Genomic DNA, 15,929 nt, shown 5'->3' with positions numbered 1-15,929 from the left:
GTCCCTTGGACGCCGGCGCTGGTGGAGTCGCTTGCGGTGCCTTAGGAGGTGTTTCAAGGGCAAACCCCGCGGCGGCTGTTTGAGTTGGTAGGCGGCGGGACGAAAAGCTCAATACTATTCGATTTATTCTGTCAAGGCGTCGCATTTGGTGCTCCCGTTCCGGAAGGAAATTAAGCAGCCCATCAACGGAGAGGGCTTTTGGGAAAAGACACGGTGGCTTCGTCTTAAAAAAGGACGCTGCCAAGGCTGGGAGCTCTACAAGGAAGATGAAAGGACCCCTCCGCTGGCTCCCACCTCTGTCAGGTGCTCATCAACCCTTCAAAAAAAAACCAAACGTTATCACCCTCCCAGAACTGGGGCGTTTAATTAAAAAAAAAAAAAACATCTGGGGGAAAAAAGGAAATACCTTTCTGGAGCCTGCCTGCCATGGCAGAGCCTGGAGTCGCAGTGGCGTTGGTTGCCTCTCCTGGCAGGGGTGACCCCAATCTCCACAGCACTTGCAGGGTAGGCATCAAACATCCCATCATTTTACAGAACAGGAGCAAACCAAGCGGTGGTCCGCTTATCAGTGCAGCTTTTCCAATATCTCTGCTCATTTTTATACTCTCCTGTATGACCAAGATGCTTGATTTTTACACTTGCAGCCGCACACTGGCTGCCTTCTTGGTCGCAGCTGAGCCTCCTCCCCACCCTGCAGCCTCCTGACCCCACCCCAGCTCCACCACACAGCCCCGATGGCTTCTTCTAACGGCCTTCACGCCACCTCTGCTAACCCTACGCACCAAAGAGCAGCGAAGCTGGTCCAGCTTGCCTCCATCCATCGGCTTTTCCCGGCGGCAGCACTTGCTCTGAGTTAAAACAACCTTGGGCGAGCTCCCCTCCGCGCGACGGGTGGGCATCGGCTCCGTCTCACGGCATGGCTCCGCGGCAGAGGACCCACCCCAGGAGAGGACCTCCGGCACCCGTGTGCTGGGCGTGATGCCAGCGTGAAGGCAAAAGGGAGGGAGGTCTGCACGGCCCGACCGCTGCCCCGCGCAGCCCAGGCAGGATGCTCAAAGTGATCTTCTTGATGACCTCCACACCACCCCGGAGACATCAGCGACCTTTTCTCCTTCCCCGGCGAGCGACCGCGCGCGGGCGCGGTTCAGGGTTCCAACACTAAAACCACCCGGCTTGAAAAAATTGAAAAAAACTTTTGCGGGACGGACAAAGGCTGAAAAATTAACTGCCTGGCCTCTTCCTCCACTGCGTTTATTGCTGTCTTGGCAGATGAATTTCAGGTTGCTGCCACAGCCGCAAACCGCTTGTTCTGCCAACTGTACATTACTAACATTGGAAGGTGTCCAGACCTAGGAATCTTTTCTAAAAGCATTTGCTTCATACTTTAAATAGCAGCCCAGCAGGCAGGGGGATGGGAGGGAGGGCTCAGCCCCTGGGTGCGATCCATCTGCAAGCTCCTGCCGGCTCCTCCACCCCTTTGCGGGTTAAAACCGAGGACAGCCCGCGGCGGCGGTGCGGGGTAGGGAGAGACCTGCTGGGAGACGACCTCTAAACCCTCCCGGGCTGGCAGCAGGGAGGATGCCCCTGGGATGTTCCCCGCTCCCCCGGCGCTGCCACCTGCCCCTTCCCAAGCTCCCTGGCTCCACGCCTGGCACGTTATTAATTAAATTAATAACAGGACGTTGGCTGTTTTTTTCGCTGCAAGCTGCTCTGCTATGAGGTTTAGCATCATTTGCCCCAGCGCTTACAGGTTTTATTTGTATTTGGGCTGAGCAGCGTCCTGTGGAAGGTGTCCCTGCCCATGGCAGGGGGGTTGGAACTAAATGATCTTTAAGGTCCCTTCCAACCCAAGCCATTCTACGATTTTATGATTTGCTGGGATTTCTATGGTTCTGTGATTTGTTGGGATGTCCTGAGCCCGCTGTAACGTGTCACTGTAAAGTCCAAACTCCCCGGCTCCTCTCCGTTACATGAAATCATGTCTGCAGGTGGGATGCCAAATGGAGCAGTAGAAGGAGCGGGGCCACGCACTGCAGGATACGTCGCTGTTCACAACACTTTAGCAACAAAACCACATCCTCGGTACTTAGCAAATATTAATCAGCTTTATGGCTGAGAAACAGAGAGGAGGAGGAGGACGGACATGGGCAGGGGAACACGACGTCTAACACTTGATATAACTACAAGGACAGAAAATCGTCTCTGGCCACAAATATTCTGATTTTTTTCCATATTTTTCCTACCTCCTCATGTGAAATTGCTCTCGCAATAAGCTGCTACGAACAAATACAGGTGAAGTTTCTTTTCTTCGGTAATTTGGTGCTGCACTAGATAAGCCGGCAGCACAGAGCAAAGCTCAAGGCATAATATTTTTAAAGTAGTGCTTGTCCTAGTTAATGTTCAGCCCTGCTGTGCAATGTCAAGAAAACTAATGAACAGTGAAGTGGCAGCAAGCGGGAACCTGGGCGTACTCACCCGCTACCAAACTCCTTTCAGAGCCCGGGCACAACGTGGATGAAATGTAAAAGCAGTTGCTCTGGTTCAGCGGGAAGCCGGGGCAGCCCGTGCAACGTGAGCCGAATGCTTTGCCACTGTGCTTGCCCCCAAATTTGCTGCCTAAAATAATAGTGAGCTGAGAGGACTTACAGCAGTGCCTGGCTTGTGAGGGGACACGGGGTGATGGTTTTAAGCTAAAAGAGGGGAGATTCAGACTGGGTATAAGAAATCTTTTACGCCGAGGGCGGTCAGACACTGGCACGGGCTGCCCAGAGAGGTGGCAGAAAACATTCAAGGCCAGGTTGGACGGGGCTCTGAGCAACCTGACCTACGTGAAGATGTCCCTGCTCATTGCAGGGGGTTGGACTAAATGATTTTTAAAGGTCCCTTCCCACCCAAACCAGTCTGTGATTCTATGGCGAGTCTGTATGTGCGTACCCACATCCCAGCCATGGGGTTTGGGAAAAATTTAATGTCTTATCAGGCAACACGGCTCCGCTCGTGCTAATACTGAGCGGGACTTACCTCGTGCCCAGAAGACAAAGTGTTTGCCTGAAGGACAAAGTATGTGAGTGCACAAGCTGGGCAGCCCTTTGCAGGCATGAGGCAGACCGAGCTGGTGCCCACCTGCAGCAGCTCCAGGAGGGACGCTGAGGTGGCAAGGACCTAACCAAGTCCCACTCCCTCCTTAATACACCTGGCCCCTTCCGTGCATCGTTTGAGCCCTTTGGACTTCCACATTTCAGTCTCTGAGTTGACACTCGGGGTGAATTTTAACCTTTATATGGCTTCTCAAGCACCTCTTCTCTGTTCAGCAGTTACAGCGCCGTATTTACCGGCAGGAGGTAGATTAATGCCCCCTCTAATCTGTCTGGTTGGCAGGAGAACAGATCTGACAAGGGTACATGGTTCTTCACCAAGTCTTGCACAGTGTGTGGCAGAGCTATCCGTCCTTTGCCTTACCCAGCTATAAAATGGGGTTTCTGCAGACAGTTAATAGCAGTATCGCTGATAAGCCCTTAATGGGCCTGATCCTGAAAGCTTAACAAGCACTTCTAATTATTTCAATCTAAAGAATAATTTCAGGATGAATCATAAACACAAAGTAAAGTGCCACCTTGCATCAGAAACAAAGGTGGCATCTCAAACAAGCCAAGCAACGGAGGGCGAAGCATGCCCTTCCATGTTACTGTTTCCATAAAAGTGGGAGAAGGGAAACTATCGAAGATGGAATGATTATGTCATGCTTTTTTATGGATTAAGTCATGATTATTTGCTGCAACTCAGTGTGCAAAAGGTAGCAGGAGAACTCTCTTACTCTGAAGATTTCTGACAAGCCAGGGCAGGAGGCTGCCGCCTTACCTTGCTCCAACCTCTTCATCTGCTGGATCTGATCAACTGTCTTTTTTAGGATCTTGCATTTGTCAGGTTTGACACTCAGAGTGTCGATGTCCCCGATGTTTGCAGACAGCAGCTCCGCCAGCTCCTCTAAATATTTGTTCTCCTGTTCCCGTCGCCGCTTTTCATTGCTGTTAGAGAAAGAAAAAAGATTAAAAGTCACGTTAATGATTTTTTCTTATTGCTCAGTCTAGTCACAACTGGGAACTGGACAAGAACCCAAAAATACAAGTACTGGCTGGAATGATGACTACGCTGTAATCCCAATATCTCCAAAATACTGGGGAGTTCATTCAGGCTTTTGTATATTTTTATGCATGTAATCAAAATTAACGCCAAGGGAGACACACAGGGCTAGCCAGACACCCTCAACAAAACCAAACCTCTAACATTCAGGCCTCTGCCTTCCTCTCAGAAGTAGTTATAAATGAATTATAACAAAGCCAGTCAAAAATAGTTATACATAGCCTCTTATTTTTCCACAGCCATTATTCCAGATGTCACCAAGGTTAATCCTAAATTCACACATATAGGTTAACAACATCCACCAGAGCTCACCAAAGTGAAAATCTGAATCAACGGTGACAAGAGGAAGATGAAAAATATTCATGAGATCAAACTTTTCATCCCAGCAAAAGTAGCTTTTCTTTTAGCTCCCAGCCACTGCAGAATCCCAACGCTCTCCCGTCAACTATTTGCACGTTCTGGGAATTAAGAATATAACATTTACATGCTATGACACGGCCATTATTGAAGCCACCCCGGACACTGTAACATATTCCTTTACCAAAGATGTTGTAAGCATCAAAACTACCAAAATGAACTGTGAAATATGGAAGAGACACACTTTCCCTAAATACCTTCCCGTACATCAACCACAGGATGAAATGAGGCCACCTCAAAATGCCCAGCATGGCTCTACCCCACTTGCGATGCCTTGTGTCAGACTGGCTTTCAATAAGCCACCTAATTTTTTGTTTCATCTCCACAGGACACCCAGCATTCTATTTAAGAAGTCCTGCCTGAAAATCCTCGGCATTTTCTAGACACCAAGAGGCTGCTGAGATGCCTGTGGACATGGTGAGGTGTTCCTGGCCTCAAAGTGGCCCTACCACTCACGGAGGGGATGAGAAAACACTGGTTACAAAAGCTGAATCCAAAAGTCCATCTCAGCAGGATGTCGGTGCCCCACCACAGATGCTGTTGCGTTGTGCTATGTGGTGAAACAAGCTCTGCTGACAGCTGAAGGCTTCGAGAAGAGGTTTGGTTTATTTTATCTGCTAAGACTGCGAGCCAACCGGAGCATGAATATGCCTTGGTAATTCTGTAGAGACCCTTTAGAAACCGTATCTGTCCAAAAGGGGATGAGACACCACCAGCCCTCCCCTCTAAGAAGCTCCTCAGGTAGGCTGCACAGATGTTTCTTTATTTTTTCCCAATTCCACTTTATTAGCTCAATATCTAGGTCTGACAGGTAGGCGTTGTCTCTTGGGCATTTTTCTGCTGCTTAAACTTGCTCTCACATGACAATATCTGGTGACTGCAGGGATGAACCTCCCCTTGCCTCCCAAGTTCATTCTCCATGACCTCGCTTCTCCTCCTGCCCGTGTCTCTCCAGGTGTCGTGACTGCCCAGAGGAGCGACGGGAACAAATTCGCCCTCCCCTTTAACTCAACAGAGCAGCAAAATCAGAAAAGAAAGTACAAAAATAAAGCCAAGGTCAGAGGCAGGTGTGGAGAACACAAGCTGTGTCTCTGCCTGGGCCACAGGTCCCGTGAAGTCCGTGAGTGAGACCTTCCATGGGACACACAGGGTGCAACCTGGAAACTCCTCTGCAATGGGTTCAGGTGGGTGCAAGAGCCCTCGCTTCCCCGGCAGGCAGCTGCCAACAGGTACTAAGGGGTTGCAGGAGGCAAAAAGAACTCCACAGAGGTAGGTTGGATGTCCATCTGCTGCAGAAGCGCTGGGTCCACCCGTGGACCTCAGCCTCTTTGTGCACAGGTAGCGGTGACACCGGCGCTGGCGCTCTCCCCGGCAATGGGCAGGCAAATGCTTCTCGAAGGAGCCGAGCGAGTACTTTAGTTAAGGTCAAATTAACTAGCTCTTCCTGCAAACCAAAAAGCAATAGCGGAGGGGAGAGAAAAAAAAAAAAAAAAAAAAAAAAATCCTCTGTTGTGGGTGAGCTCATTTCATGAAAACCCTTAATGTCACTGTTGCTGTGGCAACTTTCAAATTGTAGGAGGGAGAATTGGCCAATTTTCCTTACATAAAAGCATCATGAGAATATTACAGCAGTGGGCTGTTCTTTATGACTCCCAAGTATCATCAAAAGCAATAGTTAAACTTCCCAGATTTTAGCAAAGGAGTTTTGAAGTTCGCTTTGCTCCGGAGTACGTTACAGAGGACCCTGGCCAGCCCAGGGAGGAGGATGAGGTTCCTCCCCGCCGCAGCTGGGAGACGGTCTGAAAAAAGGAAGATGCAGCACTGGAGAAGACTCGTCTTCTGGACTTTGGTAACATGCTTCAGCTCCAGTGTTCGGGGTTGGATGGCCAACCCAACAACAGGTATTTGAGTCAACCCTTCTAAAAATGCTCGTAGGTGCTTTGTGGGTGTAAAAACTCGTTGTGCTTGGACACGGAAGGAGAATCCCTCATCCAGAAGTTTCTGCTTCTGTACGATCAGTTCGTTTCTCATCCTATATATTTTGACAGACCTCTGGTGTTGGCAGCAGAATGCTTTTTTGGCGTACTTAGGGGTTAGAAAAAAAGAACCACAAGAGATCCGCTATCCAAAGGCAGACCAGATGAAGCAAAGCCACATGTGTGCTCATCCATCTGGAGAGCAGTTCCTTCAAGAAGAGGAGTCCAAGCCCACCTTGCTACCCATGGCTCTATCATGGGGACTCAAGGACCAACGGCTTCACCTCACACTCACCTCCGGGGCGAGGACTGGCTCTGAGACCAGCCTGGAGACAGCAGCAAGGGCTGCAGAGCTCTGACTCAGATGACTCAGCCAGAAAGGGGAAATATTTCGCAAGATTACAGAAGTATTTGGTAGGAATAAGTTAGGTACAAGTGCTATCAAAATGTCTTCAGCAATTTAATAGCATGGCTAAGCCATGAACCACAGAGCCTTTGTAAGAAGGTGTGTGAACTCTACAGCAGGGAGATGTCGCAACCAAAAAGTGCAATAAACAGAAGTCCTCAACCAACCACTTCATGTCCCTCTACTGGAACACCGTAGCCTTTACATTTATTGTCTAGAATATCATGTATGAGCTGTAAGTGATAGAAAATACAGCTGGGCTTTGCTCGGTGCATCAATATTCTGCAACAACGACCAAAACAGCACCCCGAGCAGCAGAGACACGGAGTCAGCAGCAGCACCGTACATTCACCCTTACTAAGAAACTATATTACCATGGAAAAAGATGCACAGGATTCACAGGGAGCCTGGAAAAGCCTGTGGAATGAGATCACAACCGCCTCTATCCAGGACTTCTTAGCCTAAATCAGGTGGCAAGGTAGCTGGGATGGGAAGGCTCGGTCATAAGCCAAAGGTGCCTTTCTGCAGTGAGCTGAGCTTTGAAGCAGCCTGCATCAGCACACAGAAATGAAGACATTTCAGAGACATGTATTTTCTGTTTTGCAATTGCATCATGGAGCAAGAGGGTCTCCACCAGAGTTTCTGAATATTACAAAAACACAGATTTCTTGGGAATCTGGCATGAAGAGGCAGAAGGCTTGGGATGACCTGCAGACCTTGCGGAAGTATCTGCCCCAAATTTACCCTGAGAAAGCTTTCCTGATGCTCTGAGTGCTCTCGATTTATAAAATCAATACATTAACTTTGATAACGAGCCTCTAATCATCATTCGCCACCTAACAACAAGCAGAGCAGATGGGGAGCCGCATTTCCATCATGCTCCCTCTTCCACCGCAGCCACCGCTAAAAGCAAAGCGAAGTTCTGGTGGGAAGTGTGAACATTTCCAAGTGGCTGAAACCCGGCTCCATCTGCTCGAGCAGACGGGACGGAGCGACACAGTGGGAATGACAAAGTAGCCGTGGCAGGGGACGGATTGGGAGCGGCGCACGTACCTCTGGGCTGTATCGCAGGGCGAGCCTTTCCTCTTCCGAGAGTCGGGGTTGGCAGGGTCCGTTGAGCTGTCCCCAAGGCCACTCATGTTGGTTGACCTACTTTGCACCTGGAACCGAAGAGAAACAGGGTAAGGACAAGGTTTTTGCAGCTGCAGGAGGAGCGGTCCCTCCACGGCAGAGCCAGAAAGCATGGACCAGGTGACCTCTGAGGAGGCAACTAACCCAACACAAGGCTTTCTTACTGAATTGATGCCTCGTTTGTGGAGGAAACGGTGCAAAGGGAAGACAACACGGGATCACGTTACCTTCCTTTTGTTGCCCTCTAGTCACCATTTGGCCAAGCAAGCCCTCACCACCAGCACCATCATCCTTACATCACAGACTGAGCTATTCCCTGCATCCCCACAGATTTTAGCCTCCTGGCCTCACAGCATTTTAACAACTATCTAAACACCGCCTGTTTCAATGCTTTGTTTATGTGTGTTTGATTGATTTTGTTTTGTTTCCTTCTCCTGCAAGCCTTCTCCTTCAGCCCATCTTCTGCTCCTCCACCATCTCCCCCCCCCCCCCCCCCCCCCCCCCCCGAGTTCCTCTGACTCATGGCTGGCAGAGGACGCTCCACCCCTCGCATTGTGTCTGCACTCCTGTTCCCCCACCACCTCCTTTCCCCTCAGCACACGGCCTGGGCTTTAATTAGAGCTGCAAACTGACTCATCTCTTAACGGGATGCGACACCCTCCCACGAACCCCTTCCCCGCCTCCTGCTGAGGCTGTCTCCCACACATGGTCCTGCCAGCCCCAACCTTCTCCTGGCAAAGTGCTTCCCACCATGGCTGGTCCTTGGCTGGTCCCAACACCGGGCACCTCCTGGGTTCCAGCTCTCTCCAACACACTGACGTTTCACCCTTATTTTTAGGGTGCAATTTCAACAGATGGTGGGTAAACTAGTCCGTGCTATGACAAATGGAGGTCCAGAAGCCATGAGAATTTTAACACTGCTAATGCTCCTTAATTATGAATTATATTTTTTATATTTAACTGAATAAAATACTACGTAAGCCCAATAAGGGCAAGAAAGCCAATTAAGGCTTCTTTCTGGACACTTCACCTTGAAGGATGCTAAAGGGTTTGGCCAAAGACCATGACATTCTCTGAGCTGAGAACTCTGACTGCTTTAAATGGGACTAAACACACCTATAGGTCAAAACCTCATACAACGTGTTAAATCAAGGCACAGAGCCTCTCTAGAAAAGAAATCAGCTATGGATATTGCTTCCCTTGCTTTGCTAAAGCTATTCAGTGATTTTATCATAACCACAATAATTCAATACTGGATATCGCCACGCTCCAAACTATTTATTTTAGAAATGTTTATAATTGTGAGAAGATACAACCCCTGAGAAATAAAGACATGGTACTCTGGACAAGAAGTAGGTAGTTTAGAGAGTAAAAGGACAAAGTTCTTAAACTTCATTCCCTTCATTTCTTCCATTACTTTTTAAAAGCTGGAATTTTAACGAGCATTACACTGCTGACAGATTGTGATAAAACGAACCCTAGAAGGCACATCCACAGTTCCCACAGCCCAGATTCCCACCACGTTTTATTCAGCCTGCCTGAAATCATGGTGAGATGCCTTTGGTGGCCCAGCACCTCCCACCCGCTGCCCAGCCCGGCGCAAGGCAGCCACTCATCAAAAGCCATCGGCGCTGACTCATCTCATGCTCAGATAGGTGATGATTAAAGTCCCACCAGATTTTGAAAGTCCTCTGAGTCCCAAATCACATCTGCAGACCAGCTCCTCCTGACCTCAGAGCACTGCAGAAGGGTGGAAGCAGCCGTGAGCATCTCCTCCGCTCCCTGGTTGCTTGAAGACCCCAGTGTTCATTATAAAACAGAGAACCCACCCGTGCCCTGGGCTGCAGCCAGAGCAGGGGGGGCAGCAGGGCCAGGGAGGGGATTCTCCCCCTCTGCTCCGCTCTGGGGAGACCCCCCTGCAGTGCTGGGGCCAGCTCGGGGGCCCCCAACAGCAGAAGGACCCGGAGCTGCTCGAGCGGGGCCAGAGGAGGCCACGGAGATGCTGGGGGGGCTGGAGCAGCTCCCCTGGGGGGCCGGGCTGAGAGAGTTGGGGGGGTTCAGCCTGGAGAAGAGAAGGCTCCAGGGAGCCCTTCGAGCGGCCTCCCAGAGCTTAAAGGGGGGACAGGAGAGATGGGGGGGGACTCTGGGTCAGGGGGTGGGGGTAGGACGAGGGGGGACGGGTTTAAGCTGAAAGAGGGCAGATTTAGGTTAGATTTAAGGCAGAAATTGTTCCCTGTGCAGGGGGTGAGGTGCTGGCCCAGGGTGCCCAGAGCAGCTGTGGGTGCCCCCTCCGTGGAAGGGTTCAAGGCCAGGTTGGACGGGGCTGGGAGCCCCCTGGGCTGGGGGCAGGGGGCCCTGCTCACCAAAGGACATTGCACTAGCTGGCCTTTAACGGTCCCTTCCAGCACAATTCTGTGATTTGACGATTCTATGAAAACCAGCATGACCAGCTTCGTTATCTCCTATGACTGAGGTATCCAGGAGGGTGTTAACACATTTTGTCTCACCACCTCCCCAGTGACTCACCTCTACGCTCGGCATTGAAAACCTCTCCTCCAAAATAAGTGAAATATCTGTGCTTAACACAGTGCTACGGGGAAAGAGCCCGTCTTTCTGCAGCACACAGGCAATTCTGCTAACAGTTGCGTCACTGGTGCTAAGGCGAACGCCGTTCCTGAAATCATTTTAGCAATATTAGTGCAGGTGATCGATGCTGCGGGCATGAGAGCTTGTCCACTGAAATCAGAAACCCTGAGCAGATGCCAGCAAGCTAGCCATGACCAGGGATCTGAGTTCAACCCCCGTGTCTTTGGCATGTTTGCAAGAAGGAATGGTGCCAAAGCAAATATAAGGAAGCGGAGAAAAAGCAAACTCTTGAAAAATTTAAGACATTGGAAAACTGAAAGTGCTGCATCATCGGCTCAGGGTGAGAAGGGCTCGCTGAGTTTTCAGACAAGTTTCCTAGGGTTTAAACCTTCTTCTTGAAGCTTTAACTAGCTCTCACCAAAACAATGAGTCTCTGGAAGTGGTATTGCTCTTACAGGTCCTGATCTTTCCTCCTGGCACCTGAATTAAAAGGAAAAATGAGCGGGGATATGGCAGGTAAAGTCAACTGTCCCACCGGGATGCTCTGCTGCGGGACCACGGCTTGGCAAGACTGACCATATGCCCTAGAGAGGTGAACTAAGGACAACATTGCAGCCTTAGCTGAAATCCTTGGCTTGAGTTAAGCCCTTGATGTAATACACTCAATGTTTCTTTTTATTGTAAAAGCAGTTTATTTTACAGCAAAACTTGCCAGGGCTGACAAGCCAAAAAAAGTCATTTGGTCTAAAAATAACGGGGATGGCTCTGTTCGAAAGCCCTGTTGGGTCAGGGCAAGACCAGGGGTTGATGCCCCCTGCAGAGGGCAAGGGTTGGGCTGCTGGGGAACGGCAGTCCGGCCTGCCGCTGCCCGTGCTCGGGGCTGTTTCACCGGAAACCTGATTTCTAAACACTGGCTTCTTGTAAAAACGTTAATATTCTGCTGGCTTAGGAAAGCAAACAGAGGCAGACGAAGGACGGCAGGATGGTAATCATAGAATCACAGAATCGTTTAGGTTGGAAAAGACCTTTCAGATCATCGAGTCCAACCGCTCGGCTCACCCTGCCGAGCCCACCACTAACCCACGTCCCCAGGCGCCACATCCACACGTCTTTTACATCCCTCCAGGGATGGGGACTCCACCACCGCCCTGGGCAGCCTGTGCCAGCGCTTGACATCCCTTTCCGTGAAGAAATTTTTCCTAATATCCAGCATAAACCTCCCCTGGCACAACGTGAGGCCGTTTCCTCTCGTCCTGTCACTTGTCACTTGAGAGAAGAGATGGATACCCCCCTCACTACACCCTCCTTTTCTCCAGGCTGAACCCCCCCAGTTCCCTCAGCCGCTCCTCCCAGGATTTGTGCTCCAGACCCTTCACCACTTCGTTGCCCTTCTCTGGACGCGCTCCAGCACCTCAAGGTCTTTCCTGGAGTGAGGGGACCAAAACTGAGCCCAGGATTCGAGGTGCGGCCTCCCCAGGGCCGAGTACAGGGGGGACGATCCCTGCCCCGGTCCTGCTGGCCACGCTGTGGCTGACACAAGCCGGGGTGCTCTTGGGGCCACCTGGGCACGCTGCTGGCTCGTATTCAGCCGGCTGTTGACCAACACCCCCAGGTCCTTTCCCACCGGGCACCTTTCCAGCCGCTCTGCCCCAAGCCTGGAGCGTTGCGGGGGGTTGGTGTGACCCCAGTGCAGGACCCGGCACTCAGCCTTGTTGAACCTCATGCAGTTGGCCTCAGGCCATCGCTCCAGCCCGTCCAGATCCCTCTGTAGAGCCTTCCTGACCTTCAACAGATCAACGCTCCCGCCCAGCTTGGTGTCACCTGCAAACTTACTGAGGGTGCACTCGACCCCCTTGCCCAGATCACTGATAAAGATACTAAACAGAATTTTTCCCCAATACCAAACCCTGGGGAACACCACTTGTGACTGTCCACCAACTGGTTTTAACTCTGTTCACCACCACTCTTTGGGCCCAGCCATCCAGCCAGTTTTTTTTAATGAAAACAAGATAATTAGTCCAGTCGGGGCAGAGCGGGGTGAAGTGTTTTCCAGGCTTAATATTGGGGCTTTCCAGTGTAGACCTCTGCTAAACCAATTGCTCGTCTGTTGTCACAAGCCACCAAAAAATATATATTAAGGGACAATAGAAAATGTTGCTGGTGTCCCCATCAGTGCTGCTGGCTCACCAGGGCTCCTTGGGAGACATCTGACCATGGCAGGAGCAAGACCTAAGTGTTGTGTCAGCGCAGAGCGCTGGCCTCTCGTCCTCCTCTGGATGCACATAGATGAAGTCTCATCCCTAAGATGCCCCGAACCTGCTGCTCTGAAGAAATTCTGTGTCATGGTGCAAACTCAAAATGTAGAATGGTTTCTTTTTTTTCTTTTTTCCAACAACTATGGGTATTACAATTGCAACCAGCGGCTTCATGCTTGGTCTTGCATGCAGCTGGTGCTCAAGTCTGTGGTCCTGCAGCAGTGGTGTAGACGAGTAAAACTGCGACGTGCCCCATGTTTAACAGCAAAGGCACCTGTGATGCAGACCACGGCTCCCTGGCTCCAGCTAAACCAGGGCTGAACTCAAGGCACCGGCGAGGCCAAAGGTTTGGAGCTCCTCAGAGGTGATTCTCCATATCCACATGGTTGTTGTTCTCCTGGTTCTTAGTCCACAGACGTGGATACAGCACTAGTCCCTGGTCCCTCTTGTTACCAGCACCCCAGTGCACAACTGCATCTGTTCACTAGAGACTAATTAGTCTCAAAGAGACTAATCAGAAGATAAAAAACAAAGGAGAGGGGGAATGGGTAAGAAGCACAAGAGCCGAAGTGACCTGCCCACGGCCAGGCAGATGAAACTATCTCTGGTTTCCAACCCTATATTCTCTCCTCTTCCATCGGTCCTGCAACGTGCCATACTGGAGCGTCTACCTGAAGATGCTGCTTTCTGCGATGCTAACGAATATCCTAGCAGAGACCAGAGCCTTGCCATGGAGGATGAAGCACCAGCCACCACCAGTAGTTCAACACAACCTTGGGGATCATGACACGAACGCAATTTCCACGTTAACAAAAAATAGCAAAAAAGAAAAAGGGTGTGAATTATTGCGGCTCAACGCCTCTCCTCTCCTAATAATGCCAATGGATTTCCAATAGTTTCCCAAAGATGGCCATCACTACCCCTAGCAGACACAAATAGCCCAACTGATTTGAACTGACAGCGTGGACGATGGAGCTCGCCACCAAAATAATCAGTTCTAACAAAACTGCCTATTTCTAAAATGTATTTCCCACATTTTGGATGAATTTGACCCCAAAAAACGCTTACAAAATAACATTAACATCTATCGGAGAGAAACACAATTAGTCGGCTGTTTTTAAGAAAACGACAATGTTGGAAAAGTCCCTCATATTACAGCTATTTATCATCAAAATATAGCCCATCTGTGCATACGCAATCTCAATTAGAGGTAATTAAGAGCATACTTGGAGTGTCGCAAGGACACGTCTATATTGTTCCCCTCACAAGTTCATCATCAGCTGCTCATCTCATTGCCGGGATCAGAACAAACCTTAATTTTATTTTATTTTTTTTTTAACTTCTGCAGATTACAGCAGAAATGCTGAAGCTGTGATGTGGATAGAGAAAAGGCAATGGGTGAGAAAGAGTGAGTCACTTGCTAACCTATTGCATGCGGTGTTAGTTTTGGGGTGGGTATTTTTAAAAAGAACTTATTTTCCTGACCTCATCCCCAACAAAAAAACAGGAGAGAGATGTAAAGTCCTGATTAAACGTTGTTTTTTTTTTTTGGTGGCTGAAGTTGTCAAAACAAACGTCACATCTGTTTTGTGCAACACTCCTTGGGGGGGCAGGGGAGGAGTCCCTGTATCCATATGCCGTCGCTCCAGCCTGCAGAGACATCTGCCTTCCAACTAAATCCTCTTTTCTTGGTACCTTACCCCCATTTCCCTGCTTTCTTTCCTCCTGCCTCTTACCTAGCCCGCAAGTCCTCCATCATCTTCTGCCTGAGCCTCATGGAGATGCTGCCAGATGGACCCTCTGGCTCTGGGACATCCAAGCCAACATGCGTTGCATCGCCTGGGAAGCGTGAACAACCGGGTTCCTCCTGGTTCCCAGTACCCGTCCTGGCCTGAACCTCCCCTCTCGACATCAAGTGATGCTGCCATCGTTACAATAATAACGATGATGCTTGAGTCAAGGTTGGATGGGACATGCTCAAGGTCACCAGGAGGGCTTGCAGCAACCCTACTTTAGGCCCACATCTCCACAGTCATTAGGGCTGTAAGAGGAGGGAGCTGATGAATAAAGATTTACTTTCACTGGCCTCGTGGGGGGAAAATTAGAGGTGAAGGCAGCAGGGAGATCCACCCTGCTTGATCTCTCATCGCATCTTTTAAGCAGAGCCCGTGGTGTTGAGAGAAGGATGAATTCAGGGAGGGAGCAGCACGCTCTGATGTCCCTGTGTCCATCCAGCCTGGAGGGCTGGTGTTTGCTTTCCCTCCTAGGAGGTAAGTGGGACGTGCAGAAATCTTAATTATCACAGGCTCTGTGGAGGCAGCAGACTAATAAAAGCTGTCAGCTCAGGGACGCGGTGGAGCGAAAGCCGGCCGTCTCAATTCCTTGCATCCACACCCAGCTGCCGGTCCTGCGGGGCAGGGGACAAGGAGGACACGGGAGACGCCTACACCCTTCAGGAGAGGCTTCCCACTGCCACTGGCACGGAGGAGAAAGGACCATGGCAGGTCAGGCAGCCCTGTGCACCCTCTGTGCCACGAGGGAGGCAAGTTTAAACATCGCTGATGCAATGCAGGTTAAAAGCCGCCGATCAAAAACTCAGCTGATCTGCAAGAGATTAACGTTATGGAAGATTTAACGTTTTGACAGCTAAAAATGTTTCTGAAGAGGAATTTCACTTCTCTGCCTCATGATTCCCATTCCCTGGGGGGCTGCGGCAGGGGGACGGGGACTTGTCCCAGGTCACAGAGGGAAGCAGAGGCACAAACCAAGGTCTTGCAGGTCCAGCCCTTCCCATGGTAGGGACGGCGGCTGCAGCCCGGGGAGCACGGCACCGGCGCTCCCAGCAAGGGTGACACACCCACAGGCTCTGGATTTTGGGGATGTGATGCAGGGAACAAGTTTGAGTTGAATTTAATTTCTCCCAAGCTGTCTATTGGGTCAGACTGCACCAACACAACACCTTTTTTGCATAAGGATGGAAAAGTCCTGACTGTTGAACAAGCAGCTCCCCGGGTGCTG

General features: G+C 50.4%; 1 protein-coding gene across 4 annotated transcripts in view; it reads right to left on the bottom strand.

Annotated features, from left to right (window-relative positions):
- Nucleotides 1-15,929, bottom strand: part of NCOA1 (nuclear receptor coactivator 1) — a 187,631-nt gene that overhangs the window by 57,665 nt on the left and 114,037 nt on the right. For all 4 annotated transcript variants that reach the window (XM_042803666.1, XM_042803667.1, XM_042803664.1 and 1 more), the window contains exons 3-4: nt 7,993-8,099; nt 3,859-4,025 (exon numbers count right to left, since the gene is read on the bottom strand). In XM_042803666.1, the coding sequence (XP_042659600.1) occupies nt 3,859-4,025; nt 7,993-8,078 (253 nt within the window). In that variant the 5' untranslated portion in view covers nt 8,079-8,099. The remainder of the gene's footprint in view (nt 1-3,858; nt 4,026-7,992; nt 8,100-15,929) is intronic.

The sequence above is a fragment of the Tyto alba genome, unplaced genomic scaffold (assembly GCF_018691265.1).
Source record: "Tyto alba isolate M040663 unplaced genomic scaffold, T.alba_DEE_v4.0 Super-Scaffold_40, whole genome shotgun sequence".
NCBI classification, from domain to species: Eukaryota; Metazoa; Chordata; class Aves; order Strigiformes; family Tytonidae; genus Tyto; species Tyto alba.
Note: the sequence above shows the minus strand (reverse complement) of the source record. Positions and strands in the feature narration are given on the sequence as shown.